Raw genomic sequence first — 15,342 nt, forward strand, 5'->3', positions numbered from 1 at the left:
AATCTGATGCAAAAATCAGTGATATCTACCAAAATTTCATGATTTCAACAGAAATGTGAGAAGTCCCTTGTGGCTTGTCTATGTTTTTCAGGCCTAACAATGCACATACTTGAATATTCTTGCGTAAAACTCCCCTCAACGAGAGTTGATCTCAATTCTGTAAAATAAAAAGAACTTTCCAAGAGTAGTTCCACCAAGTGGTTAAACATACGCTTGAAGTCCCAAGTATGCTCAAATCCCACTGACTTCAACACAACTTCAGCAAAAAAACTGCTGAAGACAGTCTTATAGATGCATATGGTTATTGAACTGGTAGGATTGTGCTGTAAAGGGTAGCCAACTTTTTCAATAATAAAAAAGAACAATGACCAGTGCTCATGTCTGCAAACAATATAAAAAGACTTTAAAGTTTTTAAACTAGCAGAACTTACTGAGTGAATTAGGGAGCTTTCCTTTGCCATCCGCTTTTAAGCAGAACTTTACTTTGAAGCTGTTTTGGAGGAAAAGAAAAGATTAATTTCTCACACTTTTTCTCTCGTTTTCTTCTAAAATTCTTTACTGTTTCTCTCAGTTCAAAGGTATTCCCTTTTGAGACTCTAGCTCACTCCCAAAAGCTATTTTCTACTGGTGGGAGAGAAACTATAACCTATTAATAAGCAGACAGCAATGCAAACAACGCAAAGCTTTGGAGTCTTGATTCATGTACTAGTGACTACTGCTGTGAACTGGCAGCGACTAGTGACCTGTGAAGCAGAGTGTTTATTCCCGAAATCAAATGTGGCTCATTTATTTTTAAAGCTAGAGGGAACTGGCATACTGAGTTGCAAGGAAGTTAGCACTAGAAAGGAAAAGTGGGTTTGGGTAACAGTCCAGGAACAAGAACCAAAACCACTTTGCAGAGCAGATCGTTTCCCAAGTGTTTTCCATAAGCCCACCAAAAAACTAAGTTAATGGGTAAAACATTGCCAAAGCTGTGTGATCCACTGCCATCTTGGGAAGATCTTCCTCTCCCCAACACAGACAACTGGCAATCTCTGCAGGTAGGATGTAACTTAGGAGTCAGTCTAGCATCTATTTGAAGACAATGTTGGTCCTCCCACTGTTGTCAAAGAGTTCTTATTTTGTATTGTCTGTTCTTTCAGAAAAATCTGTGTTTGATTGCCTTTTTTTAATAGGCTGACTAGAATTCCTGAATCCTTTCAAAATTGAAAGCTTATGAAAATAAAAACCAAAAAAGTCCCTCCCCTCAAAGGAAAACAAAGATACCCTGCTTACCAAGAAACTTTTACATCTGACAATGAACAGGCTTTGTTTTCTGGGTTTAGAATGGTTGGATTAACTTCCAGGGCAGCATTTACTCTAATAACTGGTCTAGCCCTGCAAAGAAAACATCCTCTTGAACAGCATTCAACACCATGTTAGACAATACCCTCCCCATCAAACTGTGAAATACACATATACACACTTAGACAATATCTAGGGAAACTGCAAGAATAACAAATAATCATTGAGTAGGTTAGGGAAAAGCAGGAAGCTTTTCTGTGCCCTTTCATTACCAGAGTCAGAACATGGACAATTGTGTTAAGAGGAAGTCCTATCTATTTCTAGCACAGACAAATAAGGTATTTTCCCAAAATGAGGAAGTTTGGATGAGAATATCGGGATTGCAGTGTAATAGCTAGCAGTACCCTGTATGTGTCAGAATCTAGAAAACACACTCAGAATGCCTTGAAGACAGCTTATTTATATTTTGTCTTAACTATAGATTGAGAAGGACAAATAATAGATAGTAGACTGTAGATTTACTCAGTGAAAACAGCAGTATAACCTTTTTTTACCTCCAGCAGTTTGGAAGGTGGAGTGGCAGAATTTCAGACTTCCCTGATCCTGCTTTCTTTTGTAACTCAAGAATGCTGCTGAGCTTTCATTCTGCTTGCACTTATGTAAAAGCCTAGAGGGATACTTACCTATACAAAACAGCTGTGTCAACACCAAAGGCTCCTACAATCAAGTCTAGGAAGAAAGGAGAAATATTACACATTACAATTTATTTTTTAAAATATGCTGTTAGAGGTGGGGCTACTATTAAGTTATTCTAAAGTGACATTTAGAGCAAAGGACCTGGATATCCATTTTTGTCCACATCTGTGGCTCCTTTCAGTGAGTACCCAAAACTGGGTGGCATAGTGCGAGCGGCCCACTGCCCTTCAAGAATTTGAGATGGGACTGCATTCAAACCATTTGCTCTTCCATTGTAGATATAGACAAGTCCTCTCTTGTCCTCTCCACCATATGGTGCAGCAACCGCAATATCTGTAAACCAAAAGAACAATCATAACTTCTCCAGACACAGACTAGGAGAACATATTTGTGCTTATATCCATCAGCAATTTCTGATATTACAGTTTCAGTGTGTGTCAGTAGGGAGGAAATGCAACCAGCCTTTAAAATGCTCATCAACAACTTTGTTTTTAATTGGATGCTGGTTTTCTGGAAAGTATAAATGTTTAACAACAACATATATCATAGACTTGTATGGGGGAGCAGAGAGGGGAGGGAAAGGAATAGTTCTGCAAACACTTCTGCTCTTCAGTAACTGACTTACAGCCAAATCATATGGATTTGAGATGCTTTTGAGAGTATTAAACACCCAGAATTAGTCACTGTTGGCGCCAAATCACAAAATTAAGTGGGACTGTCTGCCCATTTCATTAACACACTCATGTTCCTCCAAAGGGTGTGACATTTTAATAATTCTGGAAAATTTAAATCAGCCTAAAACAATGGTAAATATCAAATACCAGTCTTATCCTGATCATGGCTTGGCAATATGTTTTATGGAGAACTTTCAGTTAGTGCAATTATGCTAACTCTTAAAGCTTAATAAATTTGAGAGTACTCATTATCAATGACTAATAAACAGTAATAAACAAAGTGTTAATTGGACTATCTGTAAAGACAGCTTTAGAAGTGTACATATGATCTAAATTCAACACTTCCACAGTCAGTTCCAGACCAAACACGAAACACTATACAGAGTAATTACATTATTCCCTCCTCTTTCCTTAAATTTGAGAAAATTTCATGAAAAGAACAAGGATTCAAAAGTTTACCATTTTTTATTTTTGACTCATCTTTACAAACTTTATGAAAACAGTAGACATTCCAATCTTGCACCATGCTGCGATGCAAAGCATTTTAATTAACACTCCCAAAATGAAACAGAGCAGGAAGAGAGACTAAAAAACAGACTAAATAATGGCAAAGTCATTAAAAAGAGGCAGCTTTTGCTACGATTTTCTCACCTACAGTGTATTCCAGATTGAATTATGATGGAATGAAAACATTTTTTGGATAACCTCACCAAGTGACTGGATTTTTGGCTATCAGCTGTAACCTTTCCAATGTCTTCTGTAAATAGTTGCAGTGATATTGCATCTTCACACTAATTCTGTATACTATTAGCAACTAAAAAGGCCCCTTCCAACCCAAACTATTCTATGATTTTATGATTTCATTAAAAAATAAATTGGAGCTACCTCCTAGATGATCTTTAAGGTCCCTTCCAACCCAAACCATTATGATTTTATTTCATTAAAAAATAAATTGGAGCTACCTCGGAATTTGAAATATTAGCCTATTATAATTTTTGATCTTTCAGAAAATATTTAGCTTGCAAGCAGAATGGAAAAAACAAAAACGAGCATTTTTTGCAGAACTCAAATTCCTACCACTCCTTAGGAAACACTGGAGTATGACTTGCAAAACAAAGTGTTCTCCCTAGGATTCCTGGAAGTCTCCGTCCCAAAACTATATGATTCTTGTCTGTTTCATTGTTCTCCATTCCTAAGTGAAAGTAACAAGAAGCACTGGCAATGGGTTTGAGAGTCCACAGCTTCAGTTGTATCAGACTCAGACTTCTCATCCAAATACTTGGTCAAGACACTCATCTCTTGGTACAGGTGGCTGTAGTTGTTATGGGATATTTTCACCAGACTCTTCCATTTTGATATTAAAAAAAAAAAAAAAAAAAAAATCTAGACTTTTCTCAGGAAAATCTCTTCTATCAGAACATTTTTAACCAGCTCTCTGAAACAAAACCTTTTCAGTCATCATTGTGTTTCTGGAGAGGAAAATTGGCTTTAAGCAATGGAAACAGGAACATTACATTGAACATGTCCTAACAAGTCACAGTGGAGAATTAGATACTTCATCGAAGTTTCTACTGTACTTATCACTTAGAAAGTAATAAATTAATCAGTGTGACAGCTAAAATAATCCATGCTGTAGTTTAAATGGTATAGTCTCTGCTCGATGCATACATGTAACTCCTGTTAGCATTCTTGGGAGTAGCATACAAGCATCGAAAGGAGTCTAGACCTTAGTGTCCAACATTCAGTCATGGTTAGAATGCCTAATGTTTGTGTGCAGAATCCACATTCTGTGTGCTTTCTAGATTTCATCTATAAATGGAAAATACTGATCAATAAATGATGTCCTACCGTTGAAGCCATCCTGATCTAGATCCCCCAGAGGTGCAATAGAACTGCTGAATCTTGCAAATATCTCAAAACCATTCAGCTTTGTGATCTGAAACCCTCCAGAGGCTCGTTGAAGACAAATGGAAACTTGGCCGACCTCTTGAAGTTTCCCATCAGAACCTCGATCCATAAAAAGAGGGGCTCCAATAAACAAATCTGTATAACTGGACCAAAGAAGGATAAGGTTCTTCAGTAACAGCATGAAAACTCAATTTCATTCTCTTAAGCATCTGTTAGTAGGACTAACTCAGCACTGAAGTCAATATTAAGATGAAAGTTACCTATCTAAATTGCAACTGAAGGCAAATATTTTTGACAAAGCACAAATATACCAGAATTTAATGCATTTAAAGCACGTGAATACACACGTGTATTCATGTAAATAAATACAAACCCAAATCTACAACTGTTAAAACAAATGTTGAGTGCTAGCGAGAAAGTGTGTTGTGCAGGTACATGTTAAACCAGTAATGGAGACAGAAATCTATACTGTAGGAAAGACACTTTAGGAAAACCTCCTTTTTTTCTTTCCAGAAACAAGTTGGGTGGCAGTGGGGAGAAGAGGGCACTTACTTGTCCCCATTGATATCTGTGGCAGCCACCGAATACCCAAAATAGGCAGCCATCTGGAAAACAAAATTCAAACCAAACTTGTGAGTTGTCGTGATATAAACACGCAAACAAGTTTATACAAAGCTGTATAGAAAAGATGTTAGGGAGATGATAATATATGCCACAAAATTTTTTGTCTCCTTATATTTTCCTTTCTCTTCCTTAGTCTGTTAGAGAGTAAACTGATCATTACCTTCCCCATTCCCCCTTTTATGATCCAGTCCTCTTCCCCAATTCCCAAAATAGACAGCATTTCCTTCATTTAAATAAGATTGTTCTTCTAAGTAGTACTACAAACCGGCAACTCACAGAACATATATTTTTAGGATTCCTACAGACTTTATTTCTTTGGCACATAAACTAATAACATACCAAGTATTATATGTTCTAATACCCTAAATACCGTCTCAACATGTCATCTTTCTACAGGAATAGCCTCCCGGTCACCCACCACACTGACTAAAGCTACATACCTGCTCTCCAGTGAAATTGTACATGGAAGACATGTTTTTCCCATTGTAAATAGACACCTGCACATGAAGAAATACACATTACAGCATACCAACAATATTCATCTTTTTTTATTTATGGTAAAGTTTAATGTTTCAAATTTCCTACCATGCCCAGAGTTCTTGCTGCTCTTGGGACTCCTGATACAAAGTCTGAAATATAAAGCAAGACACCCAGATAACATTCAGGTCCCAAAGCACAATGACTTTGCTTGAACAGAGTAGCTCATTCCTAGTGCTTTATGCATTTCCGTGCACTGTATAGTTTGTTCTATACCATTTATTTGAAAGACCTTCCCAGCCTATTAACGTGATTTTTTTACTGAAGCAAGGGTCTTACCTTCTATGCCATCACCATTGAAGTCTCCAACAGCCACCGAATAACCTGATCAACAGACAAAATTAGTAAATCACTTTAAAAACCTTACTAAACCTTTCATCTCTCTTTACACTCTTCATAGGTCTCTATGCACAGTCCTCTCGCTTCATCTTATAATGCAATGGAATAAATATTGCCTTTAAGTAGCTTAGACTATGAACAGCTACATGAGTAGACTGTAATTCATCAGCACCCATGAATTTGAGATCAGAAGAAGAAAATTTTAAAATTATCATCCTGGGAACTGTCCTGGTCTATCCTTGCTTTTTTCTGAACCCGGTTAGACATATATGAAACTAAATGATGATGTCCCACTCCTCTAAGGGACCCTCTTCATTATTTTTCTTCCCAAACATGGTTCTTTCACATTTTTATTTTGTCTTGGTAGATTATTTAGAAACAGCTGCTTTTCTAAAAAAATAGGTATGTGACTAACTTCTCACATAAAAAATCATACCTCAGCCATTCCCATATTTGGCCTCAATCACAGAGCACAAAAATTTGCGGAGGTATTTCCATTTATTTTGTCATCAGGTGCTTTTTGAATCAAGCCTATGGCAAGATAACTAAGCTTCTATCATACATAAATTAGTACATTTTCAGGTATGTAGCTCTTTAGTTATCTGTCAAATGTTGAATTAATAGTAGTGTGATTTAGACTTAAAATTTATGAATAGCACAAGGGAGTTTTTCAAGTACAGCTAGGTTTTCTTCCTTTTCAAACTACGCACCCAAGTAGCTGTCATCAAAAGCAGCACTGGCAGGTCTGGTTGCTAACTGGTCATCATACTTTGTACTATAGACTTTGGAGTCATATTTAGCCACAATCTCTGTCACTCGATCAGAAATAAGTTGGCCTAAAGAGAAAGAAAACAGCTTAAAACCACAAATAAAATATGTGTGCACTCATTCAATAAGCAACAGGACTCATTTACAGAATGCTTGCTTCTAAAGCAACAACTATTCCACAATACCGACCAGAAAATAGCCAACAGCAGCACCACTAGAAAGGATATAAGTGAAAATCTGGATCCTACTTCAGCAAAGATTTAATCAAAAGCATACAAAGAGTTCTCACTGAAAATAGAAGCCGCTCCTACGTGTAAGCCAGGACTTAAATGGGACTGCTCAGTTAGGTAACAGTAAGCATATGCTTATGGTATTGCAGAACTGAGTCATCGCTCCTTGTCTAAATACCGTAACATGAGAGCTTAATATGGCAGACAAGAAGCCAGTAAGATGAGCATAGCATACTACCGCGTTCTCTGTTTTCACTTCGCTAGCCACTAGGTGGTGACTTCATTACATTATTTTCTTGGAATTTAAATTAAATCTTCAATCACAAAAGAATTTTTTTCAGAAGAGCACGCACTTCACATACATATTCATACATGTATGAAGTATAGGGAAAACTACTCCTCCAACATCTCAGAATGTGCAATAAAAATTTGGGGTGAAAAAAAAAAACCTCTAGTTTTTAGAAGTATACTATTGTCTTCTATTCAGAGCTGAGATTTTTTTTTTTTTGGTAGTAACAGTAGAGAATAAGGTTGTTTCGGCAGATGAGATGTCACTTTTGCCAAAAAGCAATAAAATGAATAAACAAACATGATCTATATTATACTGTATCTGCAGTTTAGTTTCAATCATTCTATTTTGTTCAGAATCTAAAACATAGGACTGGAAACAAGCCTCCTGTGCTGCTGCATCTACATGTAGGCTGGCATGATACAGAAAACCTTTCATAAACATTAAAAACAGGCAGCAGTTTGGCAGCTATGTCCTGATTGTAGCAGTACCGTCTTTTGAACGGAGAGCTATAGCTAAACGCTGAACGATCCTGCAAACAAATACTGACTGAAGCCCACATTAGCAAAATACATAGGTAAAGTTCTGTGTAAACAGCGCAGTTAGAGGTAAAATGTGCACCACGGTACAAACAGATCAATATAAACAAGCGCAATACATCTTTGCCATCAAAGGAAAATAACGGTAGTTCTCTTTGCAGGGTACATTTCTCATTGAAAATACATGCTTCATATGTGCGTCAGAAATTACAAAACATGTAGATTTTGAAACAAGCAGCAAAACATCCTAAAGGAAACTTATGTTGTCAGTGGAAACAAATTCCACATTCCTGGGAAAATGCCTTTAAAATGATCACAGAGTTATTTAAAAGACAAAAGACACATCTGTACAATTATTACTTCAGCTTTAATCTGTGGTTGCCTTGGTTATTCAGGAAATATTTTGAAGGATGAAGAAAAATTCTCTTAGTTTTCTTACTGACGAAGACTTTAACAGTGGTTGGAGGAATGCAGATACAAATGATTAAGAGGATAAAGAGAAAAATCAAAGAGGTCAGCTTCTCCGTGCCTTAAATGATATATCTCACCTTGCCAGTAAAAACTTCCAGGTCCTCCAAGTAGCACTCTGTCTCCCTTGGGGTGGGGTGGGGGGAGAAAGAAAAAGAAAAAAAGAAAACAACACATTAAGCATATCTAAAGACAAGAGAATGTCCTATGCTTATGGGAAGTAATCCCATGCATGTCTATCACTGTAGCTTCACTGAAACCAATACATTTTATTTTCTGAAGTAATGATTAATTAAAAATGCGTCTTGTAAAATGCTAAGATAACAAACAATACGCCTTCACTGACTTGCTTCTCTCTTTCACCCATTTAAAATTCTTGGCAGAATTCTGCTTTTATTGTAATAGACCCTTCTACCCAAATCTAAGACAACAGAAATACAATTAGGAGAAAACTTTAAGACTGCTACAAGGCAATCATAACATGGTTTTAGGTCAGTACACAAAACTAGTTTCATCTTCTGCCCCTGCCACTTTCTGTAACTTATCTTTAGAAAAGTTTAATTCAGAAAAGCTGTGATGTAATTCCCCCACTCCGTCTTCCTTGGTACAACTACAATCCACGAACCATTTTATGAAACTTTAACCACATTAGCTAGCCCAGTGCTGGGAATTTGCTCCATAAGTACTGAACTGGGCCATAGGCTTTGCTGCATAATTAAGCCACTTATTCAGGTTTTAATCTTAAAAACTCCCATATTCACCACTCAGGAAAATCTAGGTCAGAGATTTGCAGATACCTTATACCCAGGCTTCCCCACTCAGCTAGGGTTTTGGATGAGAGCCCAAGGTTGGTTTTAACTGGGGATAGAGTCTGCACGGTAAGCCTGAGGGGTGCATGCAAAATAACTCAAACACTTACAGTCCTATACTGCACTTCGCACAGTTTCCTCTGGAGGAAGAACAAGACTGTCCACGGGCAAAGAGTGAAGGGATATGACCCAATCATAAGGTGTGAAGAACCCAAAAAATTGCCACATCACAAATAGAACTTGCGTGGTCTTAATATGTCCAGACTATGCTAAACAATTTAACTGTACAATATCAAAAATTACAGTTAGTTCTCAGATTTGTGCAGTTTTATTGTGCTTGGATTTAAAAAGTAATTGTGAATTAAAAAAAACCCCAAACTATAAAAGGCAGGGAGAACATAAAAGTAGAAGAAAACATAAGACAGACAGCAAAAAAAGTCTACTTCTGCTAGCTGATGAGAAAAACAAAGCATAATTCACAAGAACAGCGTTTACCAGTTCCCTTTAGCAGTACATTATTCTTCCTCAAGAAGTAACACTAGCTATGCACCGATCCCTTCAAAATAAGCGTCTCAAAAAACCCGACTACTACAGTTTATTTCACTTGAGGACTAGCTGCAGCAGAGGTTTATGGCATGAGGCTGGAAAAGCCGATTATTTGTTTAGGACGTGACTCCTACAAGAGGTGAAAGCATGCTGTTGTGAAGATGTAGGGAGAAACAGGTTTATAATACCAGAGTGGTTTGAAGTTGTTTACAAGGATGTGTTTGGTTGTGGTTTTTTCCCCCCAGGAATGGTAGTTTACATTTAGTTTCATAATAGCTGTGCTTGTATGTGGTCTGTATCAGGGTGGTTAACTTGGAACTGTCTGCCGACTCGTAGGAATTGACAAAGAATCACATACCTTGGTAAAGTCAATACTAAATCCACCTTGACAAAATCCCTGTCCGTCTGCATCAATAGTGGCTACAAAAAAGAGCGGACAGAAAAGAGAGAGAGAAAAATACATGAAATAAATATTATCAGTACTAGATCAGATGATTCTGTGGATACTTTCCAATGCATCTTCCTAAGTAACCTTGCACTCCTGAACTTGAACCTTGGAATTTTTTTCCTCCTAAATCAGTATTTTCTCTTTATCAACAACTCACAGCCAAATGCTGTAACAACTTTAGGGCTGGCCTAACATACATATAACATTAACATATGTTCTAGCCTAACACAGTCAAAGTAAACAGCAACTCCATATTCCTTTGTATTTAATCTTCAAAAGTTCTGGGGAAAAATATTTGCCATTTTTATTCAGGAAATAAGGTATCTGGAAAGTAGGGAGTAAGTTTTTCTTTTGGTATGGAATAAAAATCTGAAAGGTACATAACCATAAGTGGTTTCAAATATTGGCTTACAACAAACAAAAAGAAGCATACCTGACTGAAAAAAAATCTCTACATACTGACACTCATCCCAGCAAGAATTGTTATGGCTGAGTTAATCTGATGATTATAGAGCTCCAGAGTAGAAAAGTCAAGATCCCCTTATCTGGAAATGTGACTACTTAACTAGCATGATTTAGTTTAATATATGCTTATTTAACTTCTTTTTATGTTGGACCACACGATTTCATTCCTGCTGTTCACCAATGATTTTCAGCAAACAAAAAAAAAAATCCTATCTTAAATGTTCAACTTCTAGGCTTCTATATTTTAAAAAAGGTCATAAGTGTCTGAATAATCTGCCAACTCAACTACATGATATGGATGCAAAGCGTTTGGAAAATAAGACTCAAAATGTTCAACAATGAATATAATTAAAACAATGCATCGCTATGTATGTATGCATACATGGAAATCAGAACCTACTCGTGCAAAATCTTGTCTTCTAAAATGAGCTTTCTCTTTCAATTACTTGAATACCAATAATTAAGCTTCAGAAAATTCTAGAGCTGGTCTTTGAAAAAGCACTCGCTACCTAATTTTGCTCGAGTGATTACTACAGAAGTGGTCCTTTCAGAAACTGAAGTCCTCAGTTCCAATGATACTTGGATCTAAGATTTTCCTCTGGCCTACAGTAGAGAAAGCAAGGTCTGCATCCTGAACATCAACTGGAGGAGAATTCAGATGTCTGGATCCAGCTTAGGTTTTTTTCTAACTGCTACGAGGCTATACATGGAAGGGGGAAATACCTGTAAAACATCCTGCTTCAAATGTACACAAAACATAACACAAGAGAAATTCCAAGCAGAAAAGCAACAAAAGTGCTCTACACTTACTTGACCTGCAGGGTGCATATTCCACAGATTTAGATCCGGCAAGCAGGTAACAAGTTCCTACAGGCTCTCTCTCTTGTTTTGTTTCAGTTCTCCAGTGGTACAACGGGGCACAGGCCTAAGGAAGAACACATAGCAGCGAGGAAACACACCCCTCTTGAAAACGCTGGGGGGTATAGAATAATATAATGGAACTCCCGTTTTCTACAGAATGGTAACCAAAAAAAATTTTGGCAGATGTACCATGTGTTATTAGAGGAGATTTATCCTATCAGTGCTGGGGTAGAAGTATCACCAGTTTGTATTTTTAGAAATAGCTGATTTATCGCTAGAATTTTAGAAATAGTATTTTCTTAAAGCAACAGTTGTCAAGAGTTCATAAAGAATTTAACACAGTCTAACTTCAGCAAACTCATTCTACTACCTTCCTCAAAACCAGACAGAAATGCTACAACCTGTGTTTATAAAGAGTTAAGAAAAGGCTAGCCAATAAATTCTGAAAAAGACGAGCCATGCTGATTAGTGGGATTTTGTTTAAATTCTGAGTTATCTGGATCTTTTCACATTTTTTTCCACTACAATATCCCAGTACTGAGGCGTGTGAAGGGCATCAAAAACCTACCAGAATTTTATCGTTTTTGGATCTCACAGAGGCTCCAAACCACTGATGAGATTTAAATTCCAGTGGATCATCAGGAGCAAAATCTCTGTTGCCTACAAAAAAAAAATGAAAAAGCAGCATAATTTCACAGGAAACTGTACAGTAAGAACAAAAAAAAAAAAGCTAAGTCATTGGTTTTGACACATACAGAGAAAAGCGGAAAACAGTAACATTGGGGGATATCACCCTTTCATAGAAATAGGCTTTAAAAAGGATTTATTATTCATTTTTACATCTAGGGCCAAATGCAGCTATTTTTACATACGAAGCATTAGTACAATACAATACTGATTTGTTGTAAGAGCACAAAGTTTATAGCGTCTTTGACAGCGACACAGTAAATACCTCATACTTGAGATATTTGACTTTCGAGTCAGATTACAGCACTGCTCAAGAATCAGTGCCAAAGCCAAGTTAGGACTAATGCTTATAGCAGAAATATTGCCCTGATTAAATTATGTGAGTTTTGCCTTTGGCTAGAATTGGGACAGAAATTCTTCTACTATTCTACCAAGTGTTAACATCTCTATTCTGAATGTCACTGCAGCGTACAAAGCATGGCAACTAGCATGCTTACAAGCTACAAGTAAAGTGAAAGGTATTCAGTAACATAGATGTTAAGAGAGTTTTCCATACAGATGAGTAAGTTAAATAAGGGATAATTTGCACTGGTGTCTGTATGTTAACCGTTCGGTGATGAAGGCTGGTAGAAGCAACTTCATGAGTGGTATTTCTGCAAGTGTGAATGTTAAGAGTCTTTAAATCATTTAATGTTTCTTGTGTACTTTCATTGGAACAACAAAGGAAACTTTGCCAGCCTAACGAGAAAAATGGTGTAATACTCTGGAAAACATCTCTTTTCTAAAAATCACCTAAATCGCTAGTTTACAGTGCCTAAAGCTAAAGGAGTCAATGAGGTCAACAGCCACACGTCACTTCCACAGACTGCTGCGGGGAATCCCCAAACCCAACCCTGCCATGAATCGGAGACCTGTGACCACTTGAATCAAAACTTCCTTGCTCGTCTTACACCTTGCAAAGAATGTTTTATCTTGAGAGACTCTGTTACTTCCATTAGGAAAATCCCATGAAAAGGACAACAAAAGTGATTGTAATCTGCAGTCAGCCAAAACAAGCATGTATCTGGACTACTTTTGCTCTTACATTAGAGCTATGTAGAAATCAATGCCGAAAGCATAGCGTCACAGAGAAATACCGTGTTTTTTCTAATTTCATGAAAGGTAATTAAAAAACCCCACTTCCTTCTGTCACCCCCTCCTCCACCCTCTTATTGAACAGGTGCTAAAGACACGGAGGGCCTGATGATTAAGCACATCTGCACAGATTTATGTACACTTGAACATTTATACCAGCACCCTTGCACAGACAGAAATGTAGTTTGGAGACCTGCATGTCACCTTCTCATGGTACAGAAAACCAAAAACAGATCGAGATGTTTTCCAAATAGGGAATCGTCTTTAGCAGACTCCTAAAATCCCTGTTTTATCATCATCTTTTCCCCTCCTTGCCTTTAATTCATGAAAATCCACGCAAGGACAGTTTTGCTCAAAGGGTGCAGCTGCATGACTGAGTTTCAGCTGAAGCTGCCGCCAGAAGGGGCAGCCGTTCCCATTTGCTCCTGTCCGTATGTTCCTGCTGCCAGTCTCTGTCTTGGCACTACTACCTTCTGGTCACATAGTCACAGCACGAACCACCTAAGAACGGACCCTACTAAAAAAATATTCAACTGGATCAGGGACCAACCCAGCTGACTGCATGGGGAGGGAAGTAGCGCTAACCTGCTGGGGAGAAGGCAGAAATATACGGCTGGGAACTATATCCCTTTTGGCAGCATCAGGAACTTAAAATTGGTTTATTCTGCTTGTAAACACACCCAAGATTACGCAGCCTAGAAAGTCTGATTTGGCTTCTACCCTCTATTTGTCCAGCTACTCTTGAATACAAAGAAATCTCTCAGCTTTACTTGCCAAAGCAAGCTTTAAACAATATAAAACTTGAGAATAATTACGGCATGGCATTTTACACCTTTCTCTACTGTTGGATACTTATACAACGCTATATCTATGACTAAAATGAGAGGTAGTATAGCAGTTTTGTAGTGTAAAGCAGAATCCTGTTGTGCTAGGTACTACAGAAGTGTCTAGGATGTAAACTTCCCATTTAAGTTTAAAACAATAGGCAGCAAGTAGAAGGAATGGTCTTGTTGCAATAGCAGGTAAGCAGCCATTCGGCATTATCAGCGATCTGACTGTATCACAGGTGCCAAGGAAATTAGTTCCTTCAAGTTTCAGCTGAACACATCAGCTGAGACAGCATGAAGCAATTTAAAAAAAAAAAAAAAAAGACAGATTACTGGTGCCATCTACCCATAGTCTATGTTGACTGCACTGGAGAAGAGGGGAACCAGTAGTTTAACCAGCACATGCTGCCAAAACAGCCCCTCTCTGCCTTTTCCCTGTGCATTCTTGAGCTGCAGGCACTGCCCCTGCCCAAGGAAGAATCAGTGTCCAGGACGACAGCTACAAAAAAACCCTTCTCTCTCCCTCAGCCTTTAGGGGACAAAATTATTTTTTCTAGAGTACTGAAAAAACCCTGATTCAGCTTTAAATTGAGGATAATACTGGGAACCTCTCTTCAATTTTATTTTAATAGGTAAACATCTAGGCTTTGACATATAAGTCAGAAGCTGGCATATGAAAAACTAAAATCTCCAAATCCGAAAGCAAATGAACATGACCGAGTTTATTATGTTCCAAATACGATGACTCCAGAAGCCAGCATCATAATTTCTGAAGGCCTAAATAACAAATTAGGAATTCCTATGCATAAAAAAAGCCACCACATAGTAAAATGTGCTCCACTAGGCAATTTGGCTAAATACATTTTATTTATAATACGCAACTATTGCAAAAATATTTTACAAACATCTTAGTTACCCAAATTGTCTAATGTCAGTGCAGATGTACATAACATAAAACAACATCTGCTACAAGGTTAAGATGCCTTACATTGAGTTTATCCTGTATTCAAAGCTTCATTAGGCTCTCTAAAACTAAGGTCTTGGAGAGAGGGGGTTGCTGTTCAGATTGAGACTGGCTGTAACACAGGAAACTGCATTAAGACACAAAAACTAGATCACATAGAAAGTACGTACATTGGAAACATGGACTTTTCAAATAAAAAATTGCAAATGTTAACATCAGATTTGATCTGTATTTAACTCTCTATT

General features: G+C 37.5%; 1 protein-coding gene across 1 annotated transcript in view; it reads right to left on the reverse strand.

The window, feature by feature from the left end:
* The window catches only part of ITGAV (integrin subunit alpha V), a 48,483-nt gene that overhangs the window by 22,117 nt on the left and 11,024 nt on the right, over nt 1-15,342 (reverse strand). Inside the window, exons 3-16 of the mRNA XM_009283232.1 lie at nt 12,054-12,145; nt 11,435-11,549; nt 10,070-10,131; nt 8,437-8,482; nt 6,773-6,898; nt 6,003-6,047; nt 5,772-5,815; nt 5,627-5,683; nt 5,115-5,167; nt 4,503-4,705; nt 2,122-2,313; nt 1,968-2,013; nt 1,276-1,377; nt 432-490 (exon numbers count right to left, since the gene is read on the reverse strand). Coding sequence (XP_009281507.1) covers nt 432-490; nt 1,276-1,377; nt 1,968-2,013; nt 2,122-2,313; nt 4,503-4,705; nt 5,115-5,167; nt 5,627-5,683; nt 5,772-5,815; nt 6,003-6,047; nt 6,773-6,898; nt 8,437-8,482; nt 10,070-10,131; nt 11,435-11,549; nt 12,054-12,145 — 1,242 coding nt within the window. The remainder of the gene's footprint in view (nt 1-431; nt 491-1,275; nt 1,378-1,967; nt 2,014-2,121; nt 2,314-4,502; nt 4,706-5,114; nt 5,168-5,626; nt 5,684-5,771; nt 5,816-6,002; nt 6,048-6,772; nt 6,899-8,436; nt 8,483-10,069; nt 10,132-11,434; nt 11,550-12,053; nt 12,146-15,342) is intronic.

This window comes from Aptenodytes forsteri, unplaced genomic scaffold (genome assembly GCF_000699145.1).
Source record: "Aptenodytes forsteri isolate BGI_AS27 unplaced genomic scaffold, ASM69914v1 Scaffold406, whole genome shotgun sequence".
Lineage (NCBI taxonomy): Eukaryota > Metazoa > Chordata > Aves > Sphenisciformes > Spheniscidae > Aptenodytes > Aptenodytes forsteri.